The sequence below is a fragment of the Dioscorea cayenensis genome, chromosome 6, assembly GCF_009730915.1.
Source record: "Dioscorea cayenensis subsp. rotundata cultivar TDr96_F1 chromosome 6, TDr96_F1_v2_PseudoChromosome.rev07_lg8_w22 25.fasta, whole genome shotgun sequence".
Lineage (NCBI taxonomy): Eukaryota > Viridiplantae > Streptophyta > Magnoliopsida > Dioscoreales > Dioscoreaceae > Dioscorea > Dioscorea cayenensis.
Window position 1 is genome coordinate 2,784,154 of NC_052476.1, and position 22,837 is coordinate 2,806,990.

General features: G+C 31.8%; 2 protein-coding genes across 2 annotated transcripts; one reads left to right on the plus strand and one right to left on the minus strand.

Moving 5' to 3' along the window:
• Nucleotides 1-7,403: 7,403 nt before the first annotated feature.
• LOC120263795 (calcium-binding protein CML39-like) lies at nt 7,404-8,050 on the minus strand. The gene has a single exon (XM_039271774.1). The coding sequence runs from the start codon at nt 7,762-7,764 to the stop codon at nt 7,486-7,488; it is 279 nt and encodes a 92-aa protein (XP_039127708.1). The 5' UTR covers nt 7,765-8,050; the 3' UTR covers nt 7,404-7,485.
• A 6,401-nt stretch (nt 8,051-14,451) lies between these two features.
• On the plus strand, nt 14,452-15,036 carry LOC120263711 (polcalcin Phl p 7-like). The gene has a single exon (XM_039271680.1). It carries the CDS (start codon nt 14,551-14,553, stop codon nt 14,830-14,832), a length of 282 nt encoding a protein of 93 aa, XP_039127614.1. The 5' UTR covers nt 14,452-14,550; the 3' UTR covers nt 14,833-15,036.
• The last annotated feature ends 7,801 nt before the right edge of the window (nt 15,037-22,837 follow it).

Sequence of the window (22,837 nt, forward strand, 5' to 3'; positions counted from 1 at the left end):
TCGTAACATACCACGCGCAAATGGATCGATGTAATAGACTATACCATGTGTGCAAATGAAAATAACTATCGTCAAATGAAAAAGTTCCTCAGTTCTTCTTCTTCTTCTTCTTCTTCTTCAAGACTTCATTGCTTTAATCTTCTCGTCTCCTCTTATCCAATAAAATTAATTAAACTTTAGCATATCTCCAACACGTTCACACTTATTATTTGAAAAATCAAAAGGTTATAAGTACATTCTTATTTTCTGGGAGGCAAGTAATAACCACTTCTTTATCACATTATTGTATATATATATAGATAATGTGTTATATGCGAATGTTCTGGATGGCTAGAGAGAAAAGGAAAGGAATATTAGAGAGTGTGTGGGTGGGGGGAGGAATCCAACCGTCCTGGGATCAATCAAACTCCAAAATTATATTAGAGAACTTGTCTAGGGACGTCCCCATAAACTCAATTTCATATATATATATATATATATTGATTTTTTAAAAATTATGAGTTCCAAACCGAGGCACTAAAAGCCCTGTAAATAAGTAGACCTCACTCTATAAATATTTTTTATATAAAAAAATTTAAACTTGAAAACACTTGTTTTAAGTTACCCGAACCTATTATTTTCTTCTATTTTTTAAAAATAATTTCTATTATTAATTTGAAATATCAATCACTTTACCAAAGTTCAACGTTAACCGTACTATTCTTTTGAGTTTATTTTATGCTCTCAAATTAAAGTAAAGAGAACTAATCCTCCAAGCACACAGATTACTTTATCTTAAAAGTGGCAAGCAAAATATACCCACAAGAATTATTAGGAAACACATAGATTTAATAAAATTATGTTTGAATATTGCATTTTATTGCATAAATAATTACTTGATATTTTTCAACTATTCTATTCTCCTCAACTTTGGATATTACACTAGATTAAAAATTAAGTGAATAAAGAACGGAAAAGTTTGAACTTAGTTGATACTTTAACTGTTTGAGGAATAAAAATGTGTGATTAAAAAAAACTTCATACACTGGATTGGAGAGAAAATTCTCACTTGATACACTAAATTTTAATTTAATTAATATTACTCAATATTAATCATATTTTCAGTTTTTAAATATATTTAATTAAATAATTAAATATTGTAATAAGGATTAATGGGATAATTTTGAATGTTTAGTTTGAGGATGACCTGTACATGTTGAGGTTTCAGTAGAGATGTTTTAAATATTGATAAATAAGATAGTGTTCTAAATATATCTAAAGATATGTACATTGATTTAATTTGGTTACATGTTGGATTATAAACAGGTTCAGCTTGATCGAGTTGGCTTAGCTCCATCTCACTTAAAATTAACATAAAAAAACTTAGTTTGTCCTCCCCTCAATGTTAATTTTGAAAGCTCGAGCTGCCAACTTGATTTAGCTCAAAATTATAATCAAATATATATATTTTTTTATATTTTAAATTGAAGTACATTTAATTCGAAACTAAAGTTTTATTTATAAATGGATTGTTTACAATATAAATTCTATAATATTTTTTATATAAAATGAATAAATCACGGTAAGAATGCGCACAAATAAAGAGTTAATATTTCTACTCGCTTGTGTTTTTAATTTATATGAGCTAAGATTCAAATTCTTGTCTTTGATAAGGACACAAACACCTACGCAAGTACTAGTACATATATGCCAATAAATCAAGATCAAAATCGTTGATATTCTATAATATTTTAATATAATAACATATATAATATATATTATATATTATAAATATATTTACATCAATCAAACTAATTTCAAGCAAATCCAATTCAACTCAAAGGAAAATTAATTTTAATCCAAACTCAAGATGCTCACAAATAGCTTGATGAATTCACAGCTAGCGCTAGTTACACGCGTCAACTTTTTTGAAAATTAAACTTTAATTTATTTTTTTTAAAAAAAAAGAAAGAATGCCTTCAAAGAAATTCATAGGAATAAGAATAAAGGTTGATGTAGAACATGGTGGAAAAGAAAAAGTTTGTGCCATGCATAGCAAACATGCCCATAAAGTAAAGATTCTTGATAGCCTACCTCAAGCAAGGAATATATGCACACATTTACAATCCAAATTGAAACCATTTAAGTCTAGAATATAAGGGTTTGCTCTACTTCCATATTCTTCCTTAATCACACACACACACAGAGAGAGAAAGAAGTAGAGATCTTGAAGAAGCATAGCACCACACAAACATGAGACTCAAGTTCTCTCAAAACATTTATTCCTACAACTATGGCATGAGCAAGGAAGAATTCAAGAACTGGCTCAAATCGTTGGATAGAAATGGAGATGGCAAACTTGAAACTAAAGACCTTCGTCGAGCTACGAGAGATATGCTTGTACTAAAATTTTCATTTTATAAAGCATGGCGGGCAATGCAAGCGGCAGATTTAAATGGTGATGGATATATCCATATTGATAATGATGGAGAAGTTCAAGCCTTGATGACTTATGCTCGCAATAATTGGGGAATTGTTATCAATGATGTGTAGGAAGAAGAAGAAGAAGAAGATGATGAGAAAGGTGAAGTTGATCAGGAAATATATATGTTGATTATGAAGTAGAGCAATGAACAAACACTAGTAGGTTTGTTGTCTATTGTTGTTCTCACATGCAACATGTTTTAAGTTACAACTTATGTGTTAATTTGCTTGTGTGCTTATATTTGTTTTGCTTGTTTTTATTAATAATTGATCGAGTGTTCGATTTATATGTATGTCTTCTATGAAATGACAATAAGGTTATCCATTTATTTATTTATATTTTGTATGTATAGGTGATGGAAGTTATATTACCTATCTTTAGAATTTGTTTTTCTTTCAGAATTTAAAAATTACATAATCTACTGGCTTTTATGAGCCATAGATGAAGAGATTTATGTGATATAAATTTTCATTTTCCTTTCGATTGATTTTTTTTTTTAAAAAAAAAGTATGCTCGCTGATCTATATTTAAAAATAGTCATGACAAAACATGTTTAATTATTCTTTGTTTTTAGAAAATGTTTCTTATTTTGTTATGAGTGATTTATAAGGCTTGGGAATTAAAGTGATATATTTTTTTTTTATGGTGAAGATGTTAATAATATGATGTTTGAAATATGGAATAGTATATATTTTTATTTTAAAATTAATATATTTTTTATAAACCTCTTCATCATAATTAAGATTATATGTATAAATTCTTAATTTGTATGTTTGAATTATGATGCATGTTTTATCAATTAATGGTTGCTCACTAAAGATTGATATCTTGAGATCATACAAGCAGTAATATATATATATATATATATACATGGATGGTTTTCTTTGTAACTGAATATATTTAAATTATTTAAATTTATTTTTGTATAAAAAAAATTATAGATGAAGAAATTTGTGTTTCAGAAACTTATTTTCTTTGGCCATGAACCCAATTATTTATTTGTTGATTTTATTTTAAATTTAATTAATAGATTAATTTTTGTTGTTGTATATGATCTTGGAAATAATAGTTATTATGTGCAAATTCTTGATAAAATTGAATATTTTTATGTAACATACATGTATCCTCCTCAAAGTAAAAAATTATATTATTATTATTATTATTTAATTCATTATTATTAATAGAGAATTTTGTTTTTTTTTCATGGGGTTGAAAAGTAAAAAGTATATATATATAAATATTAAAAAATAAGAGAGAGAGAGAGAGAGAGAGAGAGAGAGAGAGAGAGAGAGATGGGTTTTTTTGTTTTTTTGGGGGTAGGGAAGAAAGTGGCTGATCCAACTACCCTAGGGACATGCTTACATTTGTTTTTAGGCAGGGTAGGCTAGGGGGAAAATTGGAGAGGGGATTATTGAATGATGATCCAGGTGTGAATACAAAACTAGGCCGAAAATATTCAAGAGTTTCAAAATATTTTAAAGATGGCAGTATTCAAAGAAGGGCATTTTTTTCTTGGTGCAAATTGCAAGTTATTTTTTCGGAAATCACTTCGCAGAATATTTTGGTTATATTAGGATATTTATCAAAATATTTTGGAGAAAATTAAAGAAAATCTTTAGTGTTTAATATACCAATTAGCCTATAAATAGAGGTCTCACCCCTTGTAGAATGTGAACTCAATCTCTCTTACATTCTCTCCTTTTTATACAATTAATATAGGCTAGCTTCAAGAATGTAGGCAAGTTGCCAAATCTCGTTAAACTTTGTATTGTCTTCTTTTGTTACTCTCTATATTTATTTCGGCTGTGGTTCTCTACTATTTTTCTCTAACAAATCAAACGACCTCTAGGAACATGCATAAATTGTTTTTAGGTATGGGAGGTTTGGGGAGAAAGTGGAGAGGAGGATGACTATTGAATGCTAATCCAACGTCCCCTTGAGACATGAGTAGATTCAAAATCTACACGCATCCCTCTATGTGAGCTTCATATATATATATATATATATATATATGAGCATCGATCATCTACGAATGTTTATAAAATTTAAAACTATGAACGTTTGTATCAACCGTTATATTTTAATCCAACAGTTGTGCATTATGTCATGAACAGTATTACTGTGCTTAGGCTATCTCCAACCCAAAACTCAATATTTGAGACTTCAATATACAAAAATACAGCTTCTGTAGTTAAAGTTTGTCCAACCATCATCTCTATTTTTAACTCTAATGTAAAATATTCTAAAAATATTCTTCTCATTTCATAATTTATATATTCATACTATCAACAAATTTAATGATTTTTAATTCTTTTTCACTTTTAACCATTGAATTTAAATATTATCTTATTTATATTTCGTGTATTATTTTCTTTAATTTTTTATTTTTTATTAATTAAAAAATATAAACTTAAATTATAAGTTATTAATTTAATTAAAATATAAAATTATAAATATAAATTATTTAAAACAAAATAATATAAAAGCAAATAAAACAGTAAAACAAAAGGACTGAAAAAAAAAACCAAAAAAATAGAAAATAAAAAAATTAAAATAATGCTGCTTTAGTGCCATGCAAAATCTTGCGCTAGCAAAAAATGGATTTGTAGTAGGGATTACTGGATTAGTGCTGGGTTAGAGCACCCCTACACCAAATCCATTCAAAAACTTCATATTTGAAGTGTGATTGGATATGCTCTTATAAATAGTATCATAGTAAAAATTGATATGCATAGTATTTTAATTTGAACAGGCCAATCAATTTTTGCACACTATCTTAACAAATTCAAACTATTTACCAGACCTACACCAACTTTCTAAAAAAATAAGACCTAACTAATCAAACCAAACCAAACCTTAATCAACCCTCATTAGCTCTCATTGTGCTCCATAATGTGTATTGTGCTCAACTGTGGATGTTAGTAACTGTGGACGTTCTACCAACGTCCGCAGTTGGTGTATTCGTTATATATATATATATTATTTGTATACATGCAATTAATAACCTTGATTTTTGAGAATATACTATCTAAAAAAACGTATAATATTAAGACATGAAAATAAAATTATTAAACATTATGCCATAACTAAAGGAATAAAAATATATACCAACAAAGTTGGTCTATGCAAATGCTTAAGTCACTTCTTCCCAAGGCCAGCCAGATACTAAAGCAGTCAGTGAAGAGATTTACTATTTTATAGAACTTTCAGTCTCTTTTCTTGAAACATTGATGGGTCAATTATCCAATTATATATGTATAAGTTAATTGTTATTTGACAATTAAGATAAAACATTATATATAGATAAATAACAAATGAAAGTTCATAACAACTTTATTTTTTTCTTTATGCTTGGATATAGTTTTAAGAAAGTGCAACAGTCTGCGAACCCAGGGGACGAACAGCGTGGGGAGCGACTCTCACCACCGAACCGTGCCCTCATCTTGCACGAGATGGGGATCGAACTCGGGGAGCCACGCTCGACACTCGAGGCGAACACCCTACACAAAGGACCCGATGCCAATAAACAATAACGTCAGAGATGGGGATCGAACTCGGGGAGTCACGCTCGACACTCGAGGCGAACACCCTACGCAAGGGACCCGATGCCAATAAACAATAACTTCCGCAGTTGGTGTATTCGCTATATATATATATATATTATTTGTATATATATACATGCAATTAATAACCTTGATTTTTGAGAATAGACTACCTAAAAAAACATATAATATTATGACGCTCGATAATAATGTCATGTTTGCTAGACAATCATATTTATATATTTTTTTAATATTTATATATATATATATATATCTGATTGTCTAGCAAACATGACATTATTCACATTTTGTTATTTCTGTTTTTGTTTAGCAAGGACTTAGGGAAAATTATCAAATAATTGCCGAGTTCAAACGTAATCATGATATGAATAATATTCAATTATGTAAAAATAACTTTAATATTATATAGTTGGATTATGTGTATATTATTTTTATATTTTATAACGATTATAAATAATTCATTAAAAATGCCCTTTATAAAATTTATTCACTTAAAAAGTGTTTATAAAGAAAGTTTTTTTTTAAAAAAATTTCATATATGTTTCACCTCATAATAAGGACTTATATAAAAAAAAAATTAAAAACAAAATTATATAATTAAGCCCTTATTAAGAGGCAAAATTTAAATTATCTTAGATCTTATAAATTTTTTCAAATAAAAACTTTCAAATATTTTCTTGGATAACATGATTCTCGATTTTATTTAATTATAAAAGAATATATTCTCAAAGTATAATATGGCCGGCATACATATCTTTGCATCCTGACTTTGGCCATCATTTTTATTTTTATTTAAAATATGATTTATAAAAAACACACTTTTAGATATTAATTTTTTTTTGAAAAAGAAAAAAAAAACCTTTCTTTAAAAAACTATTATCATACATATCTTTCTTTCACTTTTATCATTATTATAAAATTAAAAAAAATTAAAATGATCAAAATCTCTTCAATCAATTATAAAAAAATATAAATCTTCTTTCTTTCTTTCTTTATTTTTTTCTGAGTTCACCTGAGGAATTTAAGCTACAAAAATTTATTTCACTTTTAGTAACAACATGTTAATATTATATGCATTAGATTAATCAAAATAAGAAAGCAAATTACGTTTTAAATTTTCAAAGTTACAAACAAACAAATTAATCAGATAATAACAATCAACCAAAACCACACAAACCCCAAAATACAAAAACCATTAAGATTCATATTCATTCCTCAAGCCAACAAATACCAAAGATAAAAAAAATATATAAACTCTCTCTCTCTCTCTCTCTCTCTCTCTCTCTCTCTCTCTCTATCTCTCTCTCTCTCACACACACACACACACACACACACACACACACACACATACACACACGCACACACATATTTGTATATGCATATATAATAAACAAAAAAGAGTAGAAAGAAATGCAAATATGCATGAAATAATATATATATATATATTTAATAGTAAGATTAATCATATATCTTCATGTTAAGGTGTTGCACTGCATAGAGAACCAACTTGCCAATCTCCTCCTTATCAATCACACCATTTCTATTAACATCAGAGCTCTTGAGTGCTTGCCTTGCTTTCCACCATGAAAACCATGCATGCAAGCTCTCCAATGCCCGCTTAAGCTCTTCCCGGCTAATCCTTCCGTCATGGTTTCCGTCGAACTGCTTGAGCCACTTCTTGAACTCGTCGACGCTCATCTCTTGTTGCGGAAGAACTACGCTCCGCATGAAAGCCATGCTTGATCTTCTTCTTCTTTGTGTTTATGTTCCACCACCTTTTCTCTCTCCTGGGACACTTGCCCTAATTCTTCTTGAATATATGGCTTATGGCTTAATTTCTCAAACCATGTAGTCTTGTGCTTAAAATGAGGGAAAAATTACATGGAATTTGATTTTTCCAAGCAAGTTGTAATCATATATGGTTTGGTGGGTTTTTGTTTGACTAACTTGTATTATTTGGTTTATCAATCAATCATGCATGCATGCATGCATGCATGAGCACAGCTTGAGTGATGGACTCACGTAAATATGTAATTAATCAATGTCTCATACCATGCCTCATGTTTTCTTTTTCTTTTTATTTTATTATATGAAATATATGTCTTTTATTCAATCTCATAATAATTAGTTTAGAGGTGTACACTTGCAAGAAAAAGAATGCATGATTTTGAAGGTGGAGGTATGAAAGGAATAAAAAAAAGTTTGTGGAGGGACGGTGGAAAAGAGAATTATGAGGTATGAGAATTGGATTCTTTGCTTATGTTGATTAAATGGTTAATTGATTATTTGTTTGGCAAATTAAGAAGAAAAAGTCTCAAATTAATGGGTATAATTCAATGAATGCAGTGTATGAAACTCTTAATTTCAAAGTGGACTTGGTTTTAGAGCTGGGATTCTTTTGGAAAAAGAAAAAAAAAATCGAACTTTTCTTTATAGATTTGATTTTTATTTTTTTTAAGGTAATATATTGGAGTTTTAGAAGATGCACTAGTAATTTAACAAATAAATAATTTATTATTCAAAAAAATAATTCATTTCCACATGTGTTTCTGCTTAATTAAACACGTGTTACATGTTTTGAATCTTTTCTTTGGCCAACCGCTTCTTAAATAATAATTAATTGAACTCGGTATTTGATTTACTTTAATTAATTTAATTATGCTTATAAGTGATTTTATAAAAATATTTTGAGAATATGTTTTCAACATCTAATATTTAATGATATAAGTTAATTACTAAGAAGATTTTGTATAAATAACAAAGTAATAGTAGTAGTAATAATTTAAAAATAGTATAAGTTGTTATAAAATATGGTAAATACTATAAAATTACAAAAGGAAGAGTTAGTGGAATATAATCAATATTTAGATATATTCTGTGTGTCAATATTTTGATAATAGGGATGTTTTGTATATTAGGTAAATATTATATCGGGATATCTTGTATATTAGGTAATTTTATTTAATTTTTTAAAGATATAATTAACGTTGAGTTTGTGAAAATATAAGGTAGAGTTTAAATATAAATCATTTTAATATATGTTTGTTTATTATTATTTCTTCTGTAAGTTGTAAGTGTTTATTTACGATAATTTTTTTATTTAGTTGAATCTTTCAAAAATAAACAACTTATCATAGTTAATTATGTGGGCACTAATTTTTATAAATCATTTTATCAGAATGATGGTCTAATTCTATTGTTAGAATTATTGTACAAGATAAAGAATTATTGTACAGAATCTACAGATTAATTATCTTATACAATATATCTATCAAACTTTTCTTATCAATAATGAATGAATAGTTATGAGTTTTCAATAATAAGATTACATGGATATTAAAAAATAAAACAATTAATTTCTGAATTAATTTATAAAATAATCTATTTCCACATGTGTTTCCTGCTAATTAATTAAACATGCATTACATGTTTTATATCCCTTATCTTTGGCCAATCTCTAAATAAATACTAATTTAATTGAACTCGATATTTGATTTATCTTAATTAATTTAACTATGCTTGTGAGTGATTTTATAAAAATATTTTTGAGAATATGTTTTAAGATCTAATATTTAATGATGTACGTTAATTACTATGAAGATTTTGTATAAATACAGGGTAGTAGTAGTAGTAATAATTTAAAAATAGTATAAATTTTCCAAATATAGTAAATACTATAAAATTACAAAAGGGAGAGTTAGTGGAATATAATCAATATTCAGATATATTCAGTGTGTCAATATTTAGCCTTGTACTGTTTCTTCATTTTTTAAAAATCAGTGGTTTATCCACTTTTAATAATAAAAAAAAATTTAGTAATAGGGATGCTTTGTATATTTTTAATATTTGATATATTTTGTATATTAGGCAATCTTATTTACTTTTTTAAAGATATAATTAACGTTGAGTTTGAGAAAATATAATGTAGAGTTTAAATATAAATTTAATATATTTCTTGTTTATTATTATTTCTTCTATAAGTTGCAAGTGTTTATTTACTAAATTTCTCTATTTAGTTGAATCTTTTAAAAATAACAACCTATCCTTGTTAATTATGTGGGCACTAATTTTTATAAATCATTTTGTTATAGAGTGAAGGTCTAATTCTATTGTTAGAATTATTGTACAGATTAATTATCTTGTACAATGTATCTATCGAACCTTTCTTATCAACAATGAATGAATAGCTATGGGTTTTCAATAATGAGATTACATGGATATTAAAAAATTAAATTAAATTAAATTAAATTAATAATTCCTTGAAAGATAATTCTTATAAATATCTAACTATTGGTGGAGTTATGTGTATTTTGTATTCTAAGGTTTTGGTTGGAGTAGAGATGGTAATTTATACCCTACCCGATGGGTATACCTGTACCCCTACCCAGTCAAAGAGGGTATTATCCTCTTTGACCGGGTATGAGTACGGATAAGGGTATTACCCGTTAGTTTTTGAGCGGGTACGGATCGGGTAAGAATATGCCCATACTCTACCCATACCCTTACTCTTACCCGTTGAAGAGGGTACAGGTAAAATCCGTACCCGTACCCTTATCCTCATATATATATATATATATATAATTTTTTATTAAACTAAATATTTATCCACAATTTACCCAAGATCTATTTTCATGGTGATTAATTTGAAAATAATACTTCAAATTTTCTCTTAATATATTATCTTAAATTTTATTTAATTTTTATATTTATATTTGATAATATTATCAAAATTGAATTTTAGATTGTTAAGTCTGATGACGTGGATTGGCATTATATGACAAGCCAAGTGGTGTCATAGCAAGAGGATGATGACGTGGCATGTGGTGACTCATCAAAGGAAAAGATGACTAGAATGATGATGTGGCAAAGGATGTTATAAAGATCAAGGTAGAGATTTAATGGAGAACAAGGTGGAGATTTGATTAAGATCTAGATTTAATAGATATTTCTCTCAATACAATCATGTGATGATAAACTATTTTTGAAAAGTGCATCAAGACTATAGGATCTTTTCTAGAAAGGCAAGTTTTATTTTAGATATGATTATCTATCCTTGGTAAGATCCGGGATGATAATTCATATCTTTGATAGAGCTCCTTTTTAGAAAGATCTATTTGAAGAGACAGGAATATTCTATTATTGGCAAGAGTTCAAGATCATGAAGATTATTTGAAGCTATTTGAAGACACAAAGATTTAGTTTGGTGTGAAGCTATTTGATGACACAAACTAAATAAGGTAAAGACATACCAAGGAGATCATCAAGACCATATTTAGCATTACTATATTGAAGGAAGATTCAAGAGCTATATATGGGCGGAACTATTCATGGAGACTAGTCATATGAGGAGATTGATTGAAGATTGCATGTGATATGATTAGAGATTTGGAGATCCAAGCATGGATGATTAAAGATCATGGTTAAAGATATTGAAGGCTAAACTTGGATGAAGACAAGATCAAGTTTAGTAACAATATTTCCATGAGTCAAACAAAGATCATTTGGAAGACCAAACTTGGGCCAAGTTTGGAAAGGAAGATCGAGAGATCTTCGGTGGCTATCTTTGGTGAGATGGTCACGTGTGCCTTGGTGGGCATGTCCCTCGGGAGAGGAAGACCTTCTGAAGTGATGTGAGGAAGGAAGCAGCTGCAAGCAGGAGGAGCTCGGGTCGAGTCAACTGCTACGAGGCAGACTGAAGGAACCGGGAGGTTGAAAGTCGCAGATTCGGGTGCATCTGGCTAGAACTCAGTCCTGTTCAGTAAGGTGGGCCATGTTGCAACTGGGTGTTGCAACATCTAACTTTGGAAGGTGTCCAAGTTAGGAAGCCGCGGAGAATTCTAAAAGAGGTAACTGTATGAGACGTCGGTGCGTCTATATAAGAGATCCTGCTTGAAGATTTAGGATGGAGCCAACAAGTGAGAGACTCTTCGGTGAGAGTTGAGTGTGTGGCCGTCGGGCAATCTTGAGAGGATATTCTTTGTATTGAGAAAGTGAGTGAGTGTTGTACTCCTTGTTCTTATACCTCTTTTAGTGGATTGTTTCTCCGGTCCTGGCCCCCCAGATGTAGGCAAGGTTGTGCCGAACTGGGTTACCAATTTGCTTGTCTCCTTTATCTTGCTTTGATTGTGTGTGAGTGTTTAATCTTTGAGTGAGTTTTTGAGTGAACTTAACACATCACACCCCCACCGGAACCATCATAGATATATATTAAGAATCATAATTAAATTAAAATTTTAATATTATAAATCAAATATAAAAAATAATGTTATAATAATTTATTCCATAAATTATAAGAACATCATGAAAAATAAGATACTAAAAAAAAAATCAATTGGATATAACTTATGAGAATTACTTATAATATTTTTTATATTCAAAATCTTACTAGATATTTAATAAAATTTGAAGCTATATAAAATATACATAGTAGATATATGAAAAAATTTAAAACAAAAACCAAGATAGTTAAACATAAACAAAACAAAAGGTAGAGTTACCATTGTGTACCTAAATAGATGTCATTTTTATGTGATTATATAATTTAAGATAAACAAATATATATCAACTTGTAATTTTGAATTTACGGACATGTGTTTAAAGATTGTAATGTAATGTATAATTAATTTATTATTATTATTATTTATATTTATATTTAAATTTAATTCGATAATTTGAACAACGGGTAAACGGGTACCCTGCGGGTAAGGGTAAGGGTATGATATTTTTTTACCCTGCAAGGTACGGGTTTAAGGGTACGGGTATAAGATAGGGGTTACGGTTACGGGTACGGGTAAGAGTTTTAGCTTATCCTACTTATACCATATCCGTTGTCATCCCTAGTCAGAGAAGAATATTCATCTGACTTTTGCTTTATGTGTTATGTTATACAATAAGTAACCGTAAAATTATGTGCAAAAAATTTATGACTTATATAATGAAAAACAAACATCTACTTAACAAAAAGAGAGCATGTTTAACGTGCTAGAAAAACCTAACTTTGAATGGAGCCAACTTATGAATAATGTTCAACTTCATAGATTGAACAAAACTAACTAATTTTTAAGTAGTTTAGAACATTTTGACAATCAAAGCACGTCTATTATCCAACCTATTCAACATGCTCAACATGATGCAACCATTTTCAACTTATTCCATTGATAAATTTAAATTTTTAGGTTAAAAGACTAAAAACTAGATGAGAGGACTAACTAGTCAAACTAAGACCACTCCCCATGATCTATTTCAACAGAAAAGTTAAAAGAAGAATCAAATATTTATAGAGGAGATCATTGATTCTAAATTCAATAAATCTTTTTGAAAAATGAATTAATTAATCTAACGAGAATAAAGAGAAAGTCTTGGCCTAACTACAACAATGAAATTTATATATGTGTGTATGTGTACATGTGTGTGGTTGGCATTAAACAAAGGGATATATTCTCTTGCACCAACACCATCCTTATTGAAAAGCTGTCTCTTTTGTAGAATCAGATTCTTCAAGCTAATGCTATGTAAACCTTTCCACCACTCAACCATTAACTTTAGAGATAAGAGGGAATAAAGCAAAGTTATGAAAAAGAAAATAATAAAAATAAATATACATATAACTCACTTAAATCATTGAATTGGCATGTAGCTCATTTGATTTTATCTTCTAGTAATTATTTACCATTCCAAACATAATATATAACTTGCTTAGTCTTTTGAGAACAAATGCTCTTATTTTATTTTTTTATTTTTTAATTCGGGAGGTACTTTATTTTTATAAAGTATGAACAAAATATTTATGTGCTCATATAAACATTGTTACTTCAAAATTGATTTAATTAGCATATTATTAATAAAGTACCATATGCACTTCAACTTTAACAAATTTGTAGTGCTTGATTGTATTAATTTGGCATGTTTTAATGTTAAAACAAAACATGATTAAAAGGAAACTTCTGCCAGAGTTGGTCAAAAGAAATCTATTGTGTAAAAAAGTTATTATTAAAAGATATATAGAATTTGACCAAAAATAAAAAATAAAAATAAAAACAAAAGATATGTAGAAGATTTCATACATGTATATCTTAAATAAAAAATTATATAAACATGATTACCCTTTTTTGATCTTGTATTAACTTTTATGTATAGTTATTTTTTTATTTATCATTAATTAATTAGACACGATAATCACACCAATCATATTTAAATATAAACTCAATAAGTGAAATTTCATTGCCACTGTTTTTATATTTTGATAATTATTCTCTCCCTTGTGGCTTCAGTATGTAAATGTTGCTTGATTCACATAAAAAGTATAACAAATAAAATTCCTATTGTAAAAATATTCTTTATCTTAAAATCCAATAAAGATTTCATTGAGTTAAAAAAATGGTGAAACTTGAGATTGAAGTGTATATAAATACAAACCTATTAGTTTGTAAACTGCATTCCTTGCAGTGCTTCACCCAATAACACACATTCAATAGAAGAATATAGAACTATTATTATTATTATTATTCTGCAAAGAGCTGTTCAATGGCCATCAAGGGAACTACAAGGTCTGTGCATTCAGACATGAGTTTAGAGGAGTTCAAGGAATGGCTAAGCAAGTTTGACACTGATGGAGATGGAAGGATTAGCAAAGCTGAGCTAAAAAAAGCTATCAAGAGTGTTCAAGGTCGGTTCAGCTCGTGGAAAAGCCGACAAGGAATTCGTTTAGCAGACTCGGATGGTGATGGATTCATTGATGAGAATGAGATTGAAAATCTTGTTGAGTTTGCTAAGCAGAACATGGGGTTGAAAATTTCAGTTTATTAGTAGTATGTATACAGTAATTCTCTGTGTCTTGTTTTTGCTGTTGTTTGTTTTCAGGTTTGCAGTTATAATTAATGCAAATTAAAGGGTGGCAGAAATGTATGCAGGAATGCATGCATGAAGTTATCTGATTGTGGGGTTTGGTGTGTCAATAATGAGTACTGTATCTGATTTATGTTTTAATTGAAGTTTTTCTTTTAAAAGTTAGTTTTAATAAAAGAATATATACATGCATGCACAGTTATATGATATATTCATGAAACTATGATATATATAATATATGTATATGAATGATGTGAATGGATGCTAAAATTTCAGCTTGTTATTATTTGGTTAATTATATGTTTATCTGTTTATTGAGTTGTTCTTTTTTTATATGCTTTAGTTATGAGTGATTTGCAGAAATAAGTAGGTTCATGCATGCAATGATCTGATTGGTGTGAATCAATCTTAAATTTTCAGTTAATTATTATTTAGTTCATGTTTATGTTTTAATTTTTTTTCCATGTTAATGTTAATTTTCAGTTATAAAGGAAGGATTTGCTTGCAGAAATACAAACATAGACATCATACACATACTTGCATGCAATAATATGATTTCTGAAACTATTGATGTGCATTTGTATGATTGGTGTCAATGAATGCTAATTAATTTTCAGATTGTTATTATTTGGTTTATGTTTGTGTCTAAATAGAGTTTTTCTTTTTCATGTTAATTCTCAGATATAACTGAAGGTTGTGGAACTACGTGTATGCATGAATGCAATGATCTGATTGGTGTGGATGAATTAAATTTTGAGCTTTTTTATTTTTATTTTTATTTTTATTAAATGTGATAAATCCATATGCAATATATTAGGGGCATGCGCATAAAGGACAATAACAATCCGCCCATGCTCCCTCACCCTGTCAACATGGGGATTGAGTTGCAAAACCGCTCCCATAACTGGACCCTTAACGCTACTGTGTTCTGCATATTTTTAACCCAGACAATAAAAATCTGGCAAATCAAACCTTATATAATGGGGTCAGCACCGCTAGTTATTATTTGGTTTATGCTTATGTTTTAATTTTTTTTTTCTTTTTTCATGTTGATTTTCAGTTATAAATGAAAGATTTGCATGAATACATGCAAATGGATACATCATATATGCATGGATGCAGTTATATGATTTCTGAAACTTTCATAATGTATCTCTGATTGGTGCCAATGAATGCCAATTTTCAGCTTGTTATTAATTTGGTTTTATATTTATCTTTTGATTGAGTTTTTCCTTTTCGTGTTTTATAAATGAAAGGTTCCAAGAAATGCAAGCATGCTTATTTATTCACAGTTACATGATTTTTTAATATATGGTACGTATCAATTGCCTTTATCTTTGTTTATACATGAACTGTACTATTTGATCTTTAAACATTTCTATGTCTGATCTATATGATTTGTTGATGATACAATTTTATATGATAAAAATATCTTCATTTATTTGGTGTCAAATTGATGATCAGTATTTTGGTGATTTTGTTATTTTTAATTAAATTTTTTTTTACGTGTCTACTTTGGGTATGCTTTTTCACTTGGTTTTAACTTGTGGGTGTTAATTATGTTTAAAGAAATGTAAAAAACATGTTATTATGTTATACAAACAAGATCACATGAGGTTCACATGTGCATCATGTTTAATTAAGAAACAACTTTTGATGATATTCAATAAAGTTTGCAATTAACTAGTTTAATTTTTGAAACTATATATATATATACACACTAAATACTTTTCGTTTGTTTTATTTATAATTAACGTTATATATGATCTATATTTTTTTAATGTCTCTGAGGCCAAGTGACTTAAGTTGAAGTCCACTTCCACAATCAAATTAAAAGTAACTAAGTCTGAATTTTTTTCGGTTCAACTCCCATCTGCACTTGCTCAGGCGATGCAACAACATTCAACCTTAGAACTGATTAATTTATTGGCCACTATGGTTCAACTATATCATTGTCCTTAATGGATAATTCACTTTTGCCAATTGTTTTTTTTTTGGTGTTATATGCATTTTTTATTTATTTATGTTTTTATGTTTCTTATTGGAACTCACTTGGTGAACATGGGATTCTCATCTCAGTTTATGTGTTCGTCTATATTTATAGTTTATATGATCATTTTATATACTTTGTTTTGTTTGTATTAATTTTTTATTTTTTTTACAAAAGTGACAAGCGTTGCCCCACAATAGAGTGTCAAGGGACAAACAGGTATGGAAGTGCACTAGTTACAGTGGTTTAACGACCCTCTAAAGATTTATTAATTTAGCCAGACATCACATAAGGCAATTAGATTCCTACCATGTGTACGCATAAAAGATATTTCAAGAACCAAACAAAGTTAATAAATTTTCCCTACCCTGTAACTCTGGAGGGGAGAGAAATGACATCCTCCCACATAGAATCTATGAACACTGAATGAACAATATTGTTGTAGTATATATATGTAGTATCTACACTATATGTATAGTACTGTGACAGTACTGCCCTCGACCCAAGGATTCAACTATGGATCAGGCCATTTACTATCCAAGTAACATACCACTACACTAAGCAGTGGTTGTTTTTAATTTTTTTTTTAAAAAAATTGTGATTTATTTATTTTATAAAAAAAAAATAGTGGAAATTGCCAAAAAACACCCTCTAAGTTTGCATTATTGCCAAAAACACCCCGTTAGTTTTGCACTCCCCAAAAACCCCTTCCTTTTTATTTCCATGCTTTTCAACCCCCCAAAGCATGTAACGGATGTCACGGTGTTATTTTTAAAAATTTTTATGGACAAAAATGCCCTTGCATGGGGAGTCGTGACTGCAGCCATTTCGGCGGTATGAGAGGAAGTGGGGGGGTTTTCCGTAGGGTAACCCCAAGAGAGGAATTCTATGGAGCCTTGTAGTTATTTTTTTCTCAACTAGAGTCTTCGCTAAAACCATTTCGAAGTTGTCTCCGAAGTTGTCTCTACCAGCGCAGCCTCTGTAATTGCAGCTTTTCCCTTTCCACCAGCATCTCGAAGGAGAAGTCCCCACGCAAGTAGTTGGCATTTCATCAGTTTGCAAACTAAGGTATTGAGTATGGTTTTATGTTAAGCTGCTACGCTACAAAGAAAGATTTTTTTCGGTTTTGTTTTGTGCTCCCTGCTTTTTATTGGAAGATATTGAAGTCTCAGGGTGGGATTTCTACGCTAGGGTTTTGTGTTGTTTTTGCGCTTTTCGATCAGTATACACTATCGAATAGTTTTTTTCGATTGTTATGATTTGTGTAATATTTATAATGTACAATTCCCCTTTCATTTGATATGGTTTCAGCTTTTAAAAAAATGAGGGTTTACGTTTAACAAATGAGATGTTACAGCTTTTAAATGTTGTTGTCTCGCTTAATAAACTAGTTCTCCTGCTTAACAAATGATATCTCCGTTTAACAACCCGAATGTTACCGCTTTAAAAATCTTATATTTCCGCTTAATGTGTTGTTATTGTCTGCAGCTTTTGACTATGGCGGTCAACCTAGTTAATGGGCGATGCTATTTGACACCGTGAGTGGAGACCTTAGTCGAACCGAAAGATAACATGACCCCTCGACACTGGGAGATCATCCGAAGGACACCGTTTGCAGCATTCACTGAGCTGGAAGCTATCTACCAAGAGAGGGCCCTTCTTGATTCTCTATTGCAAAGGTACGATGCCCGCACCAATAAATTCAGGATCGGGGAAAGCCTGCTGAGTTTCAGGCCTCAAGATGTGGCCCTCGTTCTTGGTCTGCGTTGTGATGGCGACGCAGTTGTGTTTAAGAAGAATAAAATCCGATCAGAGTTCGAAGGTAGATATTTATCAAAAACCTATGAGAGACACAGAGACTCCATCAAGAGCGCTCTTGTCCAACTTGTTCGACAGAGGGGGGAAGAAAAAAATTTTGTCAAACTCATGATGGTGTACCTCATGGGTACAGTCCTCTTCCCAAATACATCATGCTCGGTTCCGAACTGGATCGTTGATTATGTCGATGATCTACCCGCCATGGGGCGATACGCATGGGCGCAGGCGACGCACAAGTGGCTGATGGAGGACATTCCACAAGCAGCCGCTCAAGTGCAAGATAGATGCGCCGGGAAGAAGACCAACACAAGATATATTAAGGGGTGCTCGGTCGCGCTTAACGTATGGTTTTACGAGCTGACCGGAACGGGAAAGAAAGTCCGATTCGGCAAGGTCCCAAGGATGCTGTGCTACGGTGAAAGTAGTTACCGGGAAGCAGCTGACGGTAGAAACCAACTTGTCATCGCTCGAAGGAAAAGAGGTAATAAATCATGGACAATGTTTAACATAAGTCTTTGATGTTTTAAACATTAGTGCTTTCCGCTTTAAATAAATTCGATAATGTTTAATATATAAAAACTATGTTTAACTTTAGTTGTTATAGTTTAAACTGAATGATTTCGCTGAAATTGTTTGGTTTACATATGTTAGTTTCCTGAGTTGTTTCCGGCGAGTGCTGAAGAAGAAATATATGTTGGGGCCAATCGACGGAGGGATGCTATTGCTCCGGAACCACTTACCCGAAGGCAAGATGAGAGGGCAGCCTCTATCGTGCGCGCTCAACCCCGTTCTCGTACTTCCAGCCCACCACGCGCACGCATTCCTCGACGCCGGAGAAGCCCTCCCCCACCACGCCAGATTGCAACAGCCCCCCTACCACGACAATGACAGTTCCCCCGATTGTAGCAGCCCCTCCGACCATGGCAGCCCCACCGACGACATTAGGCGAAGATGTCACTGCAACTCTTATGCAGGCGTGCCAGATATTGATGACCGAGTTTCCTCGGCTTGTCGCTCGTGTTGAGGCTCTGGAAGGACGTTCACAATCGACTGCACCGTCCCTCCAAACAACTGAAGCACCCGGGACGAACGAGGCGCAGGAATTTGACGACGACGACATCATCGAGGTGGCCATTCCAAGACGGCCACATTCGAAGAGACTTGCGAAAAAGAGGAGAACAATACTGCCTCTGTCTCCACCGCCGGCTGACAATGAAACAATAGCAAAACCATCGGCGGCGGATGCTGTTACTGAGTCTGTCGCCGTTGATGACATGGCCATGACGGTGGAGGACATCGTAGATGATGTGGCCGTCGCCGAGGTGCAAAAGATCGTTAACTCTCTTGTTAACGAAATCCACGACCCGGTGGAACCGGCTCCCGAGATTACGGCATCAAAGACGGACACAATCCCTGAAGAACAAGAACAAGCTAAGGATTTGTCTCCCGATGATGCTGTTGCCGTGGCCACGGCTGAGAAGATAGTTGATTCTGTTGCCGTGGCCGTGGCCGACTGTACCGCATCAAAGCAGGACACAATCCCACAACAACAAAAACCATGTAAGGATGTGTCTGCGGTTGATGCTGTCGCCGTCGTCCCCGCATCGAAGCCAGACACAATCCCACAACAAGAACAACCACGTAAGGATGTGTCCGCGGTTGATGTTGTCGCCGTCGTCCCCGCATCGAAGGAAGATGCGGCTGGTGCTGAACACCTTCAAGGCACATCGACAGTGCTCCATGAAGACCCCGACCGATCAACGCGAGAGATGATCAAGGCCAATCAACAATTGGACAAGACGGCTCGGCAAGTCTTCGTTCCGAAGAAGAAAAAATGGGTTGGTCAATCTCGGCTTAACAAGTATGAGCAGGAGTTGATGAGGATCTTCCTTAATTGCCGTATGGATAGGTAAGTTTAAAGTTTTTATGATAGTGTTTAACATTTGTTTATAGTGTTTAACTTTCTATTGATATTGTTTAAATGTTTATATGTTATCGTTTAAGTTTTCTAGTTAACGTTTAATTATTTATAATATCATTTGAACATTGCTAATATCATTTAACTATTTAGAATATGTGCTAATTATATCTGTTATCGTTTAATCTCAGCACTGTCGTGTGGAAGAATGACGCTGTCAGCACCACACGGGCCAATTTATACACTCTGCTTGAGGGGAAGGAGATGATCACAGATGATGTGATGGACGCTTTTGTATGCATAATACAAAAGTCACTGAGCAAAGTGTCATATCCCTACAAGAAGCGCGCCCCCATCATAAAACCGTTGGCGCTGTTTATGTCAAAGCACGACGACGCACATGAGACAACTATGGCTATGATCGGAGATGCTGTGCGCAACTTGCATGAAGTTCAAATTATCATCCTCCCGATCATAATGAATGGCCACTTCCATGTCGTCGTCCTTGACAATGACAAACAAGAATACAGGCATTATTCTTCATGCGCGGGGAACGAAAAAGACGCGTCGGACATGGTAAGTTCTTTAATTATTCCGACTAATAGTGTTTGTTATTTAATTCGGTATGTTAATCTCAACTTGCATATCTCGACAGCGGAATCTATTAGACACGGCTGTCGATATGGAGTTCGGCGAGTCGGCGACCGCAAAGTACCCACTCCTGTACGACACGGAAACCCCACGGCAAAAACAAGGAAGCGTCGATTGCGCCGTCTATGTCATGCGGTTTATCGAGCAATTACTTTGGGGTGAGAAGCTACGACTACCGCAGACAGACATCCCTTACCTGAGATTAAAGTATGTTACCCGCATACTTAAGGAGGGGAGGGCAGCCGGCGTCCATGAGAAAGGGGGGTCGTCCGAAGCGGGTTAAATTTTGTTTTCTCAGAAGAGGACTTGTATTCAATTCATTGTTTTCATTTTTCGTTGAACATGACTTGTACATGTCAATGTAAATTTTATTTGATTTTCAATTGTAAAGCATGTTAAATTCCATTCAGTTTCATTTCAATTGTACAGTGTGATTGTTTACATTTCAGTTTACTTATTTAACTTTACCATATATCGTTTAAATATCAGTTTGAAACAGTTAAAATTACAGGTTCTCTGTTTAACATAACAATGTCTCTGTTTAAATAACTGATAACACTGTGAAGAATAAGAGTTTAAATATATGAAAAATTGGCAGTCAATTCAAATTGTTTCTCTTTAGAAGTCAGCTTATTTACAATGCCTAGTCGGTGACAGTTTCATTACAAGATCTACGATTGTAACCGGATCCATGGAGTGTGATTGTTTACATTTCATTTTAATTATTTAACTTTACCATATATTGTTTAAATATCAGTTTGAAACATTTAAAAATTACAGGGTTCCCTGTTTAACGTAACACTTGCTCTGCTTTAAAAAACGGATAACACTCGTGAAGAATAAGAGTTTAAATATGAAAAAAATTGGCGATCAATTCAAATTGTTTCTCTTTAGAAGTCGACTTATTTACAATGCCTAGTCGACTGACGTTTCATTACAAGATCTACGATTGTGGCCGGATCCATGGCGGTGGCTGCGATGTAACTTCGCGGACATCAAACTCTTGCGACTCGATCCTCTTTTCTTCTAGGGACGCCCTGGTCGCCTTCTCGTCACAGCGGTCATGAAAGCGAAGTTCACGATTTCCGTCTCGAAGGCTCGTCATCGTCGGGTATGGGGAATATAGCTTCCTTATACGCCAGTTTGTAATTGTCGACGGTGAAGTAGCCGCTAATAAATCGATGAACGTTGGTGTCTGTCTGTATTATTGCAGCGCAAGCGTGTTTGCAAGGGATACCATAAACTTGCCACCTTCGACATGAACAAGTTTGTATTGTTTACAATGCCGTTCTTTGTTATGTCTCTGTTTAAATTTGAAAATACAAATCTCTGATAACATTCTTATTCAATATTAACTTATTTTGTCCTGTTTAAATTTCATTTTACAGTTTAACATTTTCTTATGAAGTATCAACGTAATTACAATGAAATGTACTTAAAATACGAATCTCTGATAAAAATACATTTAATACAATACAATACAACATTCATTTTATTATTAAATATCAGCGTAATTACAGATGACCATCACTTAAAATACAAATCTCTGATAAAAATAGAATGTAAGACAATACAAAAATTCTCTGTTT

Coding starts and splice junctions, on each gene's coding strand:
- LOC120263711 (XM_039271680.1), top strand. CDS start 14,551: ATGGCCATCAAGGGAACTACAAGGTCTGTGCATTCAGACATGAGTTTA.
- LOC120263795 (XM_039271774.1), bottom strand. CDS start 7,764: ATGGCTTTCATGCGGAGCGTAGTTCTTCCGCAACAAGAGATGAGCGTC.